The 14,118-nt window shown below is 43.2% G+C and overlaps 1 protein-coding gene across 1 annotated transcript in view; it reads right to left on the minus strand.

Moving 5' to 3' along the window:
* Window positions 1–7,852: 7,852 nt before the first annotated feature.
* The window catches only part of LOC140118027 (complement component C9-like), a 28,122-nt gene continuing 21,856 nt past the window's right edge, over window positions 7,853–14,118 (minus strand). Inside the window, exons 9-11 of the mRNA XM_072135400.1 lie at window positions 10,971–11,149; window positions 9,941–10,169; window positions 7,853–8,326 (exon numbers count right to left, since the gene is read on the minus strand). Coding sequence (XP_071991501.1) covers window positions 8,052–8,326; window positions 9,941–10,169; window positions 10,971–11,149 — 683 coding nt within the window. The 3' untranslated portion in view covers window positions 7,853–8,051. The remainder of the gene's footprint in view (window positions 8,327–9,940; window positions 10,170–10,970; window positions 11,150–14,118) is intronic.

The following is a 14,118-nucleotide window of genomic DNA, read 5'->3' on the forward strand; positions in this document are numbered from 1 at the left end:
AATCTGCACCCCTCAAGCTATCAGAAACAGATTTTACGTAGATTGTTAACCCCTTGAGATCTTCAAAATGGAGGTGAAATTTAGAATGGTCAAATGTTTTCGGTTATATGTTCATTTAGCCCTAAAATGTACACTTCCAAAATATGGGTGCACGGAGAGGTGCAGAAGAGAAGAAGTGCCCTGCAGCTGCCAGGATTTTAGTTTTCTCGTTGCCTCCTTTTGTAGGCTATAAAATTTTTTCTTTTTCATTATTGGGGCCATGTGACGGCATTTTTTTTGCGGGCTGAAAGGCTTTTTCCAGTGTTACCATTTTGGGGTTGGTATCCCCTATTGTTGAAAATTTAGTATCTTTTATTTGAAGGCAGGAGTAGAAAAGCATCAATTCTGTACTGGATTTTTTACTCTTTTTTTTTTTTTTTGGTGTTTTTTTGGTCGTTACGATTCGGGGACACCAGGCAGTTTTTTTTTACTGCGTTCATTGTGCGGGTTCAATAATTATTTACTTTTATTCTACGGGTTGTTATGTGTTATGATTTAGACTTTTTGGCGCATTATATGTCTCTTTATATGTTATGGGGATTATGGGCATTTTTATTGATTTAGTGAGTTATTTTTTATTGAATACATTTTTTTAAAACTTTTTTAGTGTTTCCACCACGGGACATGAACAAGCAATCATCCGATGGCACCCCCGCCCCTCCCCCCAATTTGTGTCGCATGGAAGTCAGCGCAACAAAAAAACAAAAAACAATCACGTGCAACGCAATCCCGATGCAGACACTTCTTAAATACCTGTGCAAGCCGTGTAATCCCCGAAAAACCACAAGATTGCACCTCTCCATTTCTTCAGCTCCAAGAAGGAAAGATTGAATAACTTCTTGGAGACACTAGGAATACTTTTAGGAATCAGAACTTATCTTCTTTGGTTTATTTAGGAATAATGTAAAAAACCTTAATAGTGGAACTTAGGAATTTTTATCTCCCCAGTGCCACGTGCTACGATAGAGAACCTTCACACCAACAAAGGAAAATAATGAACAAGAAATATTATACAAAATGTGGGCACTATATAGGATCGGTCTCAGACTTTTTAAACCATATATAAAAAATATTTTAGTTTTGTTACTCATAAAACATACAACAATGCAAAAGAATAACCAAAAGAACAATTTTTAGTGTATGTATAATTCTTAATATGGTATGTTACAAAAAGGTATTATTATAAATAGTCTCTATCGATGATGGTTCCAATGTCTCGTCTTTGGGAATCTTTTTTGCTTATCTACCAAGAGTTCAATATCATAGTCATTCTTTAGGTTAAAATGGGGCTTATTTACGAAGGGTCCACATTTCCGTTGGGTTTTCCGACTTTTCGGGGATCACGCTGCCGGGACAGGCATTTAGAAGGGGATTGTGTCGCACAGGATCAGATTTCGGCGCATGGGTGCCGGCTTACCATGTGGCAGAAATCGGGGTCGGGCCGTCAGACGATCCGACGGATTCGGACTGAACGCAGGATTTAACATTTAAATTGCGTTGCAATATATGCGCTTATATGCACCAGGAAGAAGATGGTGAACTCCGGCTAAACTGAGCGGGGAAGTGACACATGCAGGAAACCGGGTGCAAGATCTTAGTGAATTGTGCCGGAGTCCATGATCGCACAGCGGGATCGTGACAGAACCAGGTAAGTAAATGTGCCCCAATATGTGCACGATGTTTGTAAAATAGAATATGTGCACAATCCTTGGGAACAATTGGTTGGATTAATGTGCAGGAGGCTGATGCTGTTAGGCTATAGGGCCCTTTACCTGCAGCATCAACAGTTTTCAATGTAACAGCTGAACTGTTATAAAAGTTACTATTGTACAAGTTGGTTTCTAGCTGGATTATCGGTGCTATTTTCTTCAGGACTGTAATTTGTCCTGTTGCAACCACTTCTTCGGCTCGCTGCACTGGGACGCGGAGAACGCTGCACGGGGTGTTTCGAGATTTGTTCTGATTGATCCCGTTCTGTGTTGCACAATGGCGTTTGGAGCGCCGTCTGAAGCACTGGTGTTCTGTATAAAGGTCTCCGTTCCGTGCAGCCTGAACTAGATGATCCCAACACTTACGCTTTTACAACGCATTTTGGTTGTTGCAAATACCTGTCCTGGATTAATCCACCTAAAAAATCTGGAATGGATTTCACATTTATAATATCTGGAAAGAAGAAATCTCTTCCATATAAATGTGTGGATAATAGAGTAACGGATAAAACATGTACGGACCTAACATACAAGTTACTACAATGTATTTCTTCCAAAAAAAAAGTATATTTAAGTCATACTATTAATTAATTACAAAAAGGGAAGCTCCACGGGCTAGTTTTTTCAACATTGTCAGGGGTCGGGATCTGTGGACCCTCTGGACCACCGCGGGAGGTGGTACTAACCGACACCTCAGACCGGAATCTAAGTGGCACCTGGTCATTACCAGAGCCTGACGCAAAGCGGGATGGTCTTACTGCGGCAGGATACCACCCGGTTGTTCCACAGGTGCGACTAGCCCGGGGTGGCAGCCAAGGTTGAGATACCTTAGGAGGTGACAGTCTTGTAGTGGTGTACAGGCACAGGGTCAGGGCAGGAGGCAAATATGCTGAAGTCAGAGTCCAAATCCGCGGAGAGGGGCACGGGTGTGTCTGCGATCTGAGGCATGGATCGCAGGGACACCCGTGACACACATCAAACGACTCCAACTTCAGGATCCCACACCAGAAAAAGAGAATTAGAAGAGGACACAGACATTGCCACAACACAGAATCAGAAATTTTTACCTTAAGTAAAATATCCTTAACAAAAAAACCACACTAGTCTTTTAAACAAAGGCTTAAAATTTGCGCCAAGTCACAGTTTAGACAAATTTGAGGTTTATATAGGTATAGAAAAAATATATGCCTAACCTATGCCTAAAGAAATTTTTCTTGAAAAATCCTTTAGAAAAAAGCATCACAGAAACAAGACCATATAAACATACAAATTTAAAACCCAAATCAAGATTTTTTTCCACCGACAAGAAATGAGCAAAGAAATGACCTCCTTTAAAATATCCTGCCCACAAATTGTTAAATGATCCCATCACTATATACACAATGGATTTAAACCGCTTCTAGATGAAGCATATGAGATGCAAATTATAACAAAGAAAGAATATGATCATATATTACACACACATTACAGAATACCAGTATTTTATTGTCTGCCAAAGATCCATAAAGACAAAAATAACCCGTCTGGAAGACCCATTGGGGGTCATTTACTAAGTGCCCGATTCGCGTTTTCCCGACGTGTTACCTGAATATCTCCGATTTGCGCCAATTTTCCCTGAATTGCCCCGGGATTTTGGCGCACGCGAAATCGGGGGGCGTGCCCGAACGAAAACCAGACGGATTCGGAAAAAACGCCGCATTTAAGTGTATTGCAATGCGTTCCGATGATCTTCAGCAGAGCAGCCCCACCTGGTGGACGGCGGAGGAACTGCCTTAATAAATCCCGGCTGGACAAGAATCCACCGCAGAGAATGCACCGCTGGATCGCGAATGGGCCGGGTAAGTAAATCTGCCCCATTGTCTCAGGCATAGGATCTTTGACAGCAAATCTTTCACAATATATAGATAACTTTCTGTAGGACTATGTTAAAAAACCCAAAAAGTTATTTGAAAGATACAACCCAGATCATTTTAGAAAATTTACAGTGCGATCAAAGTTGTATGGTTGCAACATTAGACGTGAGCTCTTTATATACATGTAGAAAACATAATTTAGGCAATCAAGCCGTAGAACGCTATTTAGTGAGAGCAGGAAATCTAAAGAATGAACAAATTAACTTCATATTAGAATTAATTCAGTTTACTTTGGAACATAATTGTTTCTATATTGAAGGTGAATTTTATCTCCAAATATCCGGCACAGCCATGGGCACCAGGTTCGCACCGAATTATGCTAATCTATTTATGGCATATTTGGAAGAAGGAACCATAGATTGCATGCTTGGTGACGGCCTGTTGCTCTGGCGCTGTTATATCGATGATATCATCCTTATTTGGTACAAAAGTGAAATAGAACTAGAAAATGTCATTACAGCATTAAACAATAACAAATTCAAACTTCATTTTACACCCAATATACCATATACACTCACAGGCCACTTTATTAGGTACACCTGTCCAACTGCTCGTTAACACTTAATTTCTAATCAGCCAATCACATGGCGGCAACTCAGTGCATTTAGGCATGTAGACATGGTCAAGACAATCTCCTGCAGTTCAAACCGAGCATCAGTATGGGGAAGAAAGGTGATTTGAGGCCTTTGAACGTGGCATGGTTGTTGGTGCCAGAAGGGCTGGTCTGAGTATTTCAGAAACTGCTGATCTACTGGGATTTTCACGCACAACCATCTCTAGGGTTTACAGAGAATGGTCCGAAAAAGAAAAAACATCCAGTGAGCGGCAGTTCTGTGGGCGGAAATGCCTTGTTGATGCCAGAGGTCAGAGGAGAATGGGCAGACTGGTTCGAGCTGATAGAAAGAATACAGTGACTCAAATCGCCACCCGTTACAACCAAGGTAGGCAGAAGAGCATCTCTGAACACACAGTACGTCTAAATTTGAGGCAGATGGGCTACAGCAGCAGAAGACCACACCGGGTGCCACTCCTTTCAGCTAAGAACAGGAAACTGAGGCTACAATTTGCACAAGCTCATCGAAATTGGACAGTAGAAGATTGGAAAAACGTTGCCTGGTCTGATGAGTCTCGATTTCTGCTGCGACATTCGGATGGTATGGTCAGAATTTGGCGTCAACAACATGAAAGCATGGATCCATCCTGCCTTGTATCAACGGTTCAGGCTGGTGGTGGTGGTGTCATGGTGTGGGGAATATTTTCTTGGCACTCTTTGGGCCCCTTGGTACAACACCACAGCCTACCTGAGTATTGTTGCTGACCATGTCCATCCCTTTATGAGCACAATGTACCCTGTAACATCTGATGGCTACTTTCAGCAGGATAATGCGCCATGTCATAAAGCTGGAATCATCTCAGACTGGTTTCTTGAACATGACAATGAGGTCACTGGACACAAATGGCCTCCACAGTCACCAGATCTCAATCCAATAGAGCATCTTTGGGATGTGGTGGAAAGGGAGATTCGCATCATGGATGTGCAGCCGACAAATCTGCGACAACTGTGTGATGCCATCATGTCAATATGGACCAAAATCTCTGAGGAGCTTCCAGCACCTTGTTGTATCTATGCCACGAAGAATTGAGGCAATTCTGAAGGCAAAATGGGGTCCAACCCGTTACTTGCATGGTGTACCTAATAAAGTGGCCGGTGAGTGTAGCTATTCCTCCTATTTTGTATGTGCTGCATTCAAGATTTCCATTTTTTATGTCTATTTGTAGGTCTAAAAATTTTACTTTAACTTTACTTACCATATATACTTGCATATAAGCCGAGTTTTTCAGCACAAAAAATGTGCTAAAAACTCGGTCAGAAAAAAACAAACTGTGTACTCACTCAGACCAGGCAACGTTTTTCCAATCTTCTACTGTCCAATTTCGATGAGCTTGTGCAAATTGTAGCCTCAGTTTCCTGTTCTTAGCTGAAAGGAGTGGCACCCGGTGTGGTCTTCTGCTGCTGTAGCCCATCTGCCTCAAAGTTTGACATACTGTGCATTCAGAGATGCTCTTCTGCCTATCTTGGTTGTAACGGGTGGCGATTTGAGTCGCTGTTGCCTTTCTATCAGCTCGAACCAGTCTGCCCATTCTCCTCTGACCTCTGGCATCAACAAGGCATTTCCGCCCACAGAACTGCCGCTCACTGGATGTTTTTTCTTTTTCGGACCAATCTCTGTAAACCCTAGAGATGGTTGTGCGTGAAAATCCCAGTAGATCAGCAGTTTCTGAAATACTCAGACCAGCCCTTCTGGCACCAACAACCATGCCACATTCAAAGGCCTCAAATCACCTTTCTTCCCCATACTGATGCTCGGTTTGAACTGCAGGAGATTGTCTTGACCATGTCTACATGCCTAAATGCACTGAGTTGCCGCCATGTGATTGGCTGATTAGAAATTAAGTGTTAACGAGCAGTTGGACAGGTGTACCTAATAAAGTGGCCGGTGAGTGTATATCTCTAGACATAGTTGCCACCTTCCTAAATGGCTAAATAACTTTTAACCTTATGGTCAATATAGAAGGAACTGCACAACGATAGAAAAGTTTGAGGAGGAAGCTTGCCAGTGAACACAGAACAGGAGCAATCAGAACAAATCTCGGACGATCCGCGCGGCGTTCTCCACTTCCCAGTGCAGCGAGCCGGAGAAGTGGTTGCAACAGGACAAATTACAGTCCGGAAGAAAATAACACTGATACTCCAGCTAGAAACCAACAAAGAGTGAGTGTTGGATCGCCTACAACTACTTGTACAATAGTAACTTTTATAACAGTTCAGCTGTTCAATACATTGAAAGCTGTTGATGCTGCAGGTAAAGGGCCCTTTAGCCTAACAGCATCAGCCTCCTGCACATTAATCCAACCAATTGTTCCCAAGGATTGTGCACATATTCTATTTCACAAACATCGTGCACACATTTTATGCATTATTTGCACATTTTATGAATTTTTTATATTTTTTACTTTTTATATTTTTCATACGTATGAATTTGTCTATTTTTTAACCTAAAGAATGACTATGATATTCAACTCTTGGTAGATAAGCAAAAAAGATTCCCAAAGACGAGACATTGGAACCATCATCGATAGAGACTATTTATAATAATACCTTTTTGTACCATATTGAGTATGATTTATACACTAAAAGTTGTTCTTTTGGTTATTCTTATGCATTGTTGTATGTTTTATAAGTAACAATTAAAATATTTTTATATATGTGCCTATATATTTTATATATAGTGCCCACATTTTATATACAACTTCTTATTTAGGAAACAACACTGCTAAGATGGAAGTTAAAGATGGAAGCTTCAATAAATGTGAGTTTTCTGTTGCAATCGTTAACCCCCGTGTCCCGGTGCCATTTTATCCACCACACACTATGACATCATGGGCATCATTTAACACCTGCCGGGGACCACACATTGCAGCATCAATACCACCTTTGATGCGGATTTCCCCCCAGATTCCTCGGTGCTGAGATGCTGTATGCTGAGAATGTGGTTAGATTAGCAGCTCTGCAGTACCTCCCACATCTGAAAAAAGACCTTATCTGCCTGTAGCTTGTAGATTTACTATCCTTACGCTGCTGTTTGCCAGCAGGAAGTCTCTGTGTGAGCTTGTGTTTTAATACAAGGGTGGAGAGAACTCACTGCAGAATCAGACAGGAGAAAAATCTGTCCTGCCCTACCATAGACTTCTGATTTAGGGTCGGATCCTGGGTTAACTGAAATTGTATATATCAGGACTGACAGATAGAGACAGGTTGAAATTATCTGTGAAATGTTGTATTTTTGTAAGTAACAGTGAGTTAAAGAATATGTAATTATATTTAAGAATCTTGTCTTCATGGGAATACCCCTTGTCTAGACTGGATACAATTGTCTCCATTCAGAGACAGTGACCCTATACATAGCCAATGCTGCTATGGAGACAATTGTATCCAGTCTAAACAATGTTCTGTCTATACTGTAAAGCTTCTGCAGAGGCATGTAACTCACCGATGTCCAGAAAATAACCCCACACAACAATCTGGAGTCAAAAAAGTACTTCCAAGACCCATACTGACCTCTATTTGGGTTCTTCATTTGAACATCACTAGTACCTGAAGTATTACATGTAGAGGTCTTAAGGATCAGAGAAGATTCCAAACTGGAGACTTTATTTTGTTTCATCAATAAAACATGACTGGTGATTGGAAAAGACATTTATAGCTTCATAAGAGTAACAGAAAACACAGGGATGATAGGGATACAAAGGGGAAACTATGTGAGGCTCCAGACTGGCCGATGGATCTGACTCATAAGTAGGTTCCATCTAGAGAAATAGATCCATAGTTTTACTCCTGAGTAGAATCCTCTGACTCATCTATGGCCTTGTAGTAAGTAATATTAAAATGTTCCACTTCAGGGTCTAAAGACTGAAATACACGATTGGCGTAATGACGCGCTTTCTCTTGGCACGGCACTTTCTTGGTAGTTTTTCCTGCACATGGTTTGCCACCTTCTTGCGGTTCTGGGTTGTTACAAGTTCTGGTTCTTGTCTCTTCTCCGTTAATGCAGGAAGAGGAGGGTTTCCAGCAACTCCATCCTCCATTAACAGGAATAGTCGGCTCTGGAAGACACAGCGGGTCAGTGACTAGAGTCAATACAACTTCTGGAGAGATTCTAGATTGTAACAATTTACCTTTTCTAGAGAATTCTGCCTGACGTGTTGTATTGAAACATGGTGATGATATGGAGAGGGAGCGTGGCCAATATGCTGAAACAAGTTTTATTATGGAGGAAATCATGGTAGCAGAGGTAACAGGGGCAGATTTACCCATAATGCATCTCTGAAGACTAGAGGGGGTCCCACACAATGATGGGATGCAGGTTTAACTGCAGCCAACCTCACCTCATCTCTCCGTCCTGGAGTATGATGCGGCACGCTCTACTCCTCCTCTTATTGCTTCCCCCTCCCTAAAAGGGTGCTAAGAAATTAGACAAAGGGGAGGAGATTAGCACTAGGTAGCTCCGCATTGAACCAATGGGTGGAGATCTACATTAGGGGGCCCCCAAGATGTAATGTTGCATATGGTCCCAAAAATGCCTGCACATGAATATATTGCACCCTGCTGTATCATAGCTATAAACTGTATTGGCATCAGGATTGGGGTCCCCTGATCCCCGGAATCCAAGTTTTGACTCTTTTCCTCTCTCACAGCATTGAAGTCCTAGAACATTAGGAGTAAAGTCACAAGGAGCTAAAAGTAATCTTTGCAGAGAATTAAGACATGGGCTTGGGTTTACTGAATCTGATATAGTCCAGGCAGAGCAATGAGGGAGGGCTCCTGCTGCCTTACAGTTCAAGCTGATCTGAGGTTTCCCTTTAAAGGAAAACTACTATTAAGATTAACAAAAATCAAACTAAACATACTCACCTCCGATCCCCTCTATGCTCGTCTTTAATCTTGACACGCCGAGATCACCTGGTAAAAAGACTTATGCAATATGCAGCCCGAAGCGCCGGACGTCTCATCCCTGTGCTCTGTGCTGCTAATTCTGCTAAGTCTTTTTTTCCAGGTGATCCCGGCGTGTCAAGATTAAAGAAGACAACAGAGACGATCAGGATGAAAAGAAGCGCAGGCGAGTGTTTAGTTTGATTTGTGTTAATGGTAGTTTTCCTTTATGGTTGCTAACCGTAGGATTTGCTATACTGCTCAGCACATCTTTGGCTCTAGACTTACACCTTGAGCCACAGTTTAAACTTGGGACCTATGTAAGTCCAACCCTTCTTCCAGGGGAAGAACAAAGAGTACACATTTTGCAGATTTTTTTTTTCTATATTTTTCTATATTTTCTATTTATTTTAAAGAAATTCTTCCATCAAAATCCATCTTGATAAACCAGGGACACTTACAGATATATCCAGGCACCGTGACTGTGGTGATCTTCTTATATTAGTTGCCCATTGCTTCCTTCTAAAATCAATTATTATAATTATGCTAAGGAGTCTGAGGGGCTTTGGGGTGGTGTTTCCAGAGCCCTCAGTGTTGCAGATTGACCGGCTGTTACAATGAGCATAGCAGGTCTCTTCCCTCCCCCTGCACATCCTAAACACAATGCACTCCAATGGCGGTTGGTTGCTAGCTTCCACTTGTACTACTACTAGCTTACGGCCACCATGTGCAAGGGGCCTTCATGTGACTAGACTTAGTACCGAAGTGATATAAATGACGTTACTTACTTTCTAACAGTTTATCCTTCACCTCCTGGCAGGCCAGACCCTTGTACTGCAGGGGGCACTGACACATGCACACCCCGTCTACCAGCAGCACTGTGCCCCCGTTCTGGCAAGGCTGGCATTTACACACATTATATTCATCCAGGTAGTCCTCCATAGCGCGCTCCAGGTTCTTTGTCTTTATATAGGCGTCTCTTATGTCAACAGGAACCAGGGTGTAAATAGGAGAAAGCTGCAGAGAAATACAAAACACAAGTCATACACAGAAAGATGGCGTCCAAGGTCCAGTTTCAGTGCCACAAGCACCTCCTAATGTATTATTCCCCTATGAATCTATTGCGTCATTCTCTGAAAATAGCATCCAGAGGTTTTAAACACACAGTGGACAAGAGGCTACAAAACCTACATCTCCCCGCTTCCCCAAACTGGCTGGTTTATTATTTATCTGTCTATCTATCTATGTTACATCTGTGTCAGTATTTTCCTCAGGCTGAATCTGATTCACGTCAGTCGGCAGTCTGAACAGTGCTTTAGTGGTTAACCGCTGATTTTATCTGTCACTTCGTGTGCTCAGAGGCTTTGTTTTGGATCGGCAATGGTTAACATGCTCTAAACCTCAGAGCCCTGTCCCTTTCACCTATAGCAGAGTTCCTTATTATGTGTGTGCTATACAGTCTTCTTTTACATCTCTGTTGTACGTGCTACTGTTTTGCAATTTCTGCACTTTTAATTTTTGTCTCTCATTCCTTGACTATCCTTTGCATTGGCAATTTTGTTCCTTTTTTAGCCATCTCTGCTGTGACTACTGGGAGGTAGCATCTTCATGGTTGTCTCGTATCGCACAGGATACACTCAAGCGAGAAGGCAGTGCTCTTAGGGTGCTGGAGTTTTTGGGTTAACTGTCTTGTCTATCGGAGTCCAGTGTTCCCATTACAATTTGCCTGTCATCTAACTATAGTAAGCATCTAGGTATATATCCGTTGACTACAACTTTTCCCAAAGATTCATGGGCAGGTGTCTTGGGTGTACTTACCCTCTTCTCCGTTATAGATGGAGCGTCTATTAATGAAGTTGCCCAATCTACAAAGTCTTCAGAATTAACGTCACCTTTTTTTTTGGAAATCTTCTCATCTAAAATTGTAGCAAACTTGAGGGTTCCGCCCTCCACAAATGAAATTGTGTCGTCTACCACGGGGGTTACAGTTTTGTTTTCTAGGATATAGAATGATAGATAATTTTAATGATACAATACAGAAGTTCATACATCACCGAGTAACACTAGGGGTGCAGATACATGGATGACACCCCTTATCTTCATAGTGTACCTCACCTTTAAGCATGCATGTGTGTGCGTGTACATGAGTGCACATGCTTCTAGTTATTAAGTGACATGTAGTCTTCATTTTCTTTAGTGGCTATGGGTAGACCTAGCTGCTGTCACTCACTCCTCCCCCTTCCCTCTCCATAGACTTTTATGTAACCTGACATAGGGAGGAGTTATATTACACAGTTTCGTGTGGTCATTGGACTATTGACTTGTTGAAAAGTTACTGATCCCTGGACATATTTTTTTTTTTTATTTTCTCCTCTTCTAAAACCAACTTGTTTATTTTTCTGTCAACCTATAGACAGAATGTAGTTTTTGCAGATAAATTGTATCTTATAATATATTAAAACAATTGTAATAATTATTACGGGTCTTTTAGGGGGGAAAAAATTGGGCTTTATTTAATTTTTTACATTTTCCATATTTTTTTAAAACAAAAAAAGGAAGGAAAATCTACAATATAAAGCTTTGCATTAAAAATTCAGAGACCTATGTTTTCCCTATCGATAGAGCTATATAAGAGTAGAAAGAAGCTAAATTGTGATTCAACTCAAGACTTTTCCCAAGTTCCGTGTTTGAGGAATCCAAACATTTTAGGATTTACTTTGAGCTCCGCTACCACCTTTTGAGGCTCTGTTGGATAAATTGAAGCTACTGGGTCCCAGAGAAGACATCAGTAGCAGCGCCCCCCACTATAACGTATTGTTTATAATCCAAATCTCATTGTATGGGGAAGAATTTGGCCCCCTCATGTTCTTGAATCCAGGTGCCCCTGATGAGGAAGGATCACATGGTATCAGTCAATGGTCAGGTGGACAGATAGGGAGCTTAAACTTTCTTTATTTGCAGATTATATCCTCCTCACACTCATCCAAACCTTGATATTTTTACCCAATCTACATTCACTGTTGAGGGTATTTGGCCACCTGTTCCAATACAAGGACACCACAATAGTGGGATACATTCTAGGACACCACAATAGTGGGATACAGTCTAGGACACCACAATGGTAGGATACAGTCTAGGGCACCACAATGGTAGGATACAGTCTAGGACACCCCAGTGATGGGTACAGTCTAGGACACCTCAGCGGTGGGATACAGTCTAGGACACCTCAGTGGTGGGATACAGTCTAGGACTTCACTGGTTAGATAAAGTCTAGAACTCCTTAGCCGTGGGATACAGTCTAGGACACCTCAGCGGTGGGATACAGTCTAGGACACCTCAGCGGTGAAATACAGTCTAGGACACCCCAGTGGTGAGATAAGGTCTAGGACACCTCAGTGGTGGGATACAGCCTAGGACACCTCAGTGGTGGGATACAGTCTAGGACACCTCAGCGGTGGGATACAGTCTAGGACACCTCAGCGGTGGGATACAGTCTAGGACACCTTAATGAAGGGATACAGTTTAGGACACTACAATGGTAGGATACAGTGTAGAACATCTCAGTGATGGGTACAGTCTAGGACACCTCAGCGGTGGGATACAGTCTAGGACACCTCAGTGATGGGTACAGTCTAGGACACCTCAGCGGTGGGATACAGTCTAGGACACCTCAGCGGTGGGATGCAGTCTAGGACACCTCAGCAGTGGGATACCATCTAGGACACCTCAGTGGTGGGATACAGTCTAGGACACCTCAGTGGTGGGATACAGTTTAGGACACCTCAATGGTGGGATACAGTCTAGGACACCTCAGTGGTGGGATACAGTCTAGGACACCTCAGTGGTGGGATGCAGTTTAGGACACCTCAGCGGTGAGATACAGTCTAGGACACCTCAGCGCTGGGATACAGTCTAGGACACCTCAGTGGTGGGATACAGTCTAGGACACCTCAGTGGTGGGATACAGTCTAGGACACCTCAGCGGTGAGATACAGTCTAGGACACCTCAGCACTGGGATACAGTCTAGGACACCTCAGTGGTGGGATACAGTCTAGGACACCTCAGCGCTGGGATACAGTCTAGGACACCTCAGTGGTGGGATACAGTCTAGGACACCTCAGCGGTGAGATACAATCTAGGACACCTCGGCGATGGGATACAGTCTAGGACACCTCAGCTGTGGAATACAGTCTAGGACACCTCAGCGGTGGGATACAGTCTAGGACACCTCAGTGGTGGGATACAGTCTAGGACACCTCAGCTGTGGGATACAGTCTAGGACACCTCAGCGGTGGGATACAGTCTAGGACACCTCAGCGGTGGGATACAGTCTAGGACACCTCAGCTGTGGAATACAGTCTAGGACACCTCAGCGCTGGGATACAGTCTAGGACACCACAATGGTTGGATACACTCCAGGACACCTCAGCGCTGGGATACAGTCTAGGACTCCTCAGCGGTGGGATACGGTCTGGGACACCACAATGGTGGGATACAGTCTAGGACATCGCAGCAGTGGGATACAGTCTGGGACACCACAATGGTTGGATACACTCTAGGACACCTCAGCGCCGGGATACAGTCTAGGACTCCTCAGGGGTGGGATACGGTCTGGGACACCACAATGGTGGGATACAGTCTAGGACATCGCAGCAGTGGGATACAGTCCAGGACACCTCAGCGGTGGGATACAGTCTAGGAAACCTCCGCGCTGGGATACAGTCTAGGACACCTCAGCGCTGGGATACAGTCTAAGACACCTCAGCGCTGGGATACAGTCTAGGACACCTCAGCGGTGGGATACAGTCTAGGACACCTCAGTGGTGGGATACAGTCTAGGACACCTCAGTGGTGGGATACAGTTCAGGACACCTCAGCGGTGGGATACAGTCTAGGACACCTCAGTGGTGGGATGCAGTCTTGGACACCTCAGCGGTGGGATACAGTCCAGGACACCTCAGCGGT

The sequence above is a fragment of the Engystomops pustulosus genome, chromosome 1 (assembly GCF_040894005.1).
Source record: "Engystomops pustulosus chromosome 1, aEngPut4.maternal, whole genome shotgun sequence".
Classification (NCBI taxonomy): Eukaryota; Metazoa; Chordata; class Amphibia; order Anura; family Leptodactylidae; genus Engystomops; species Engystomops pustulosus.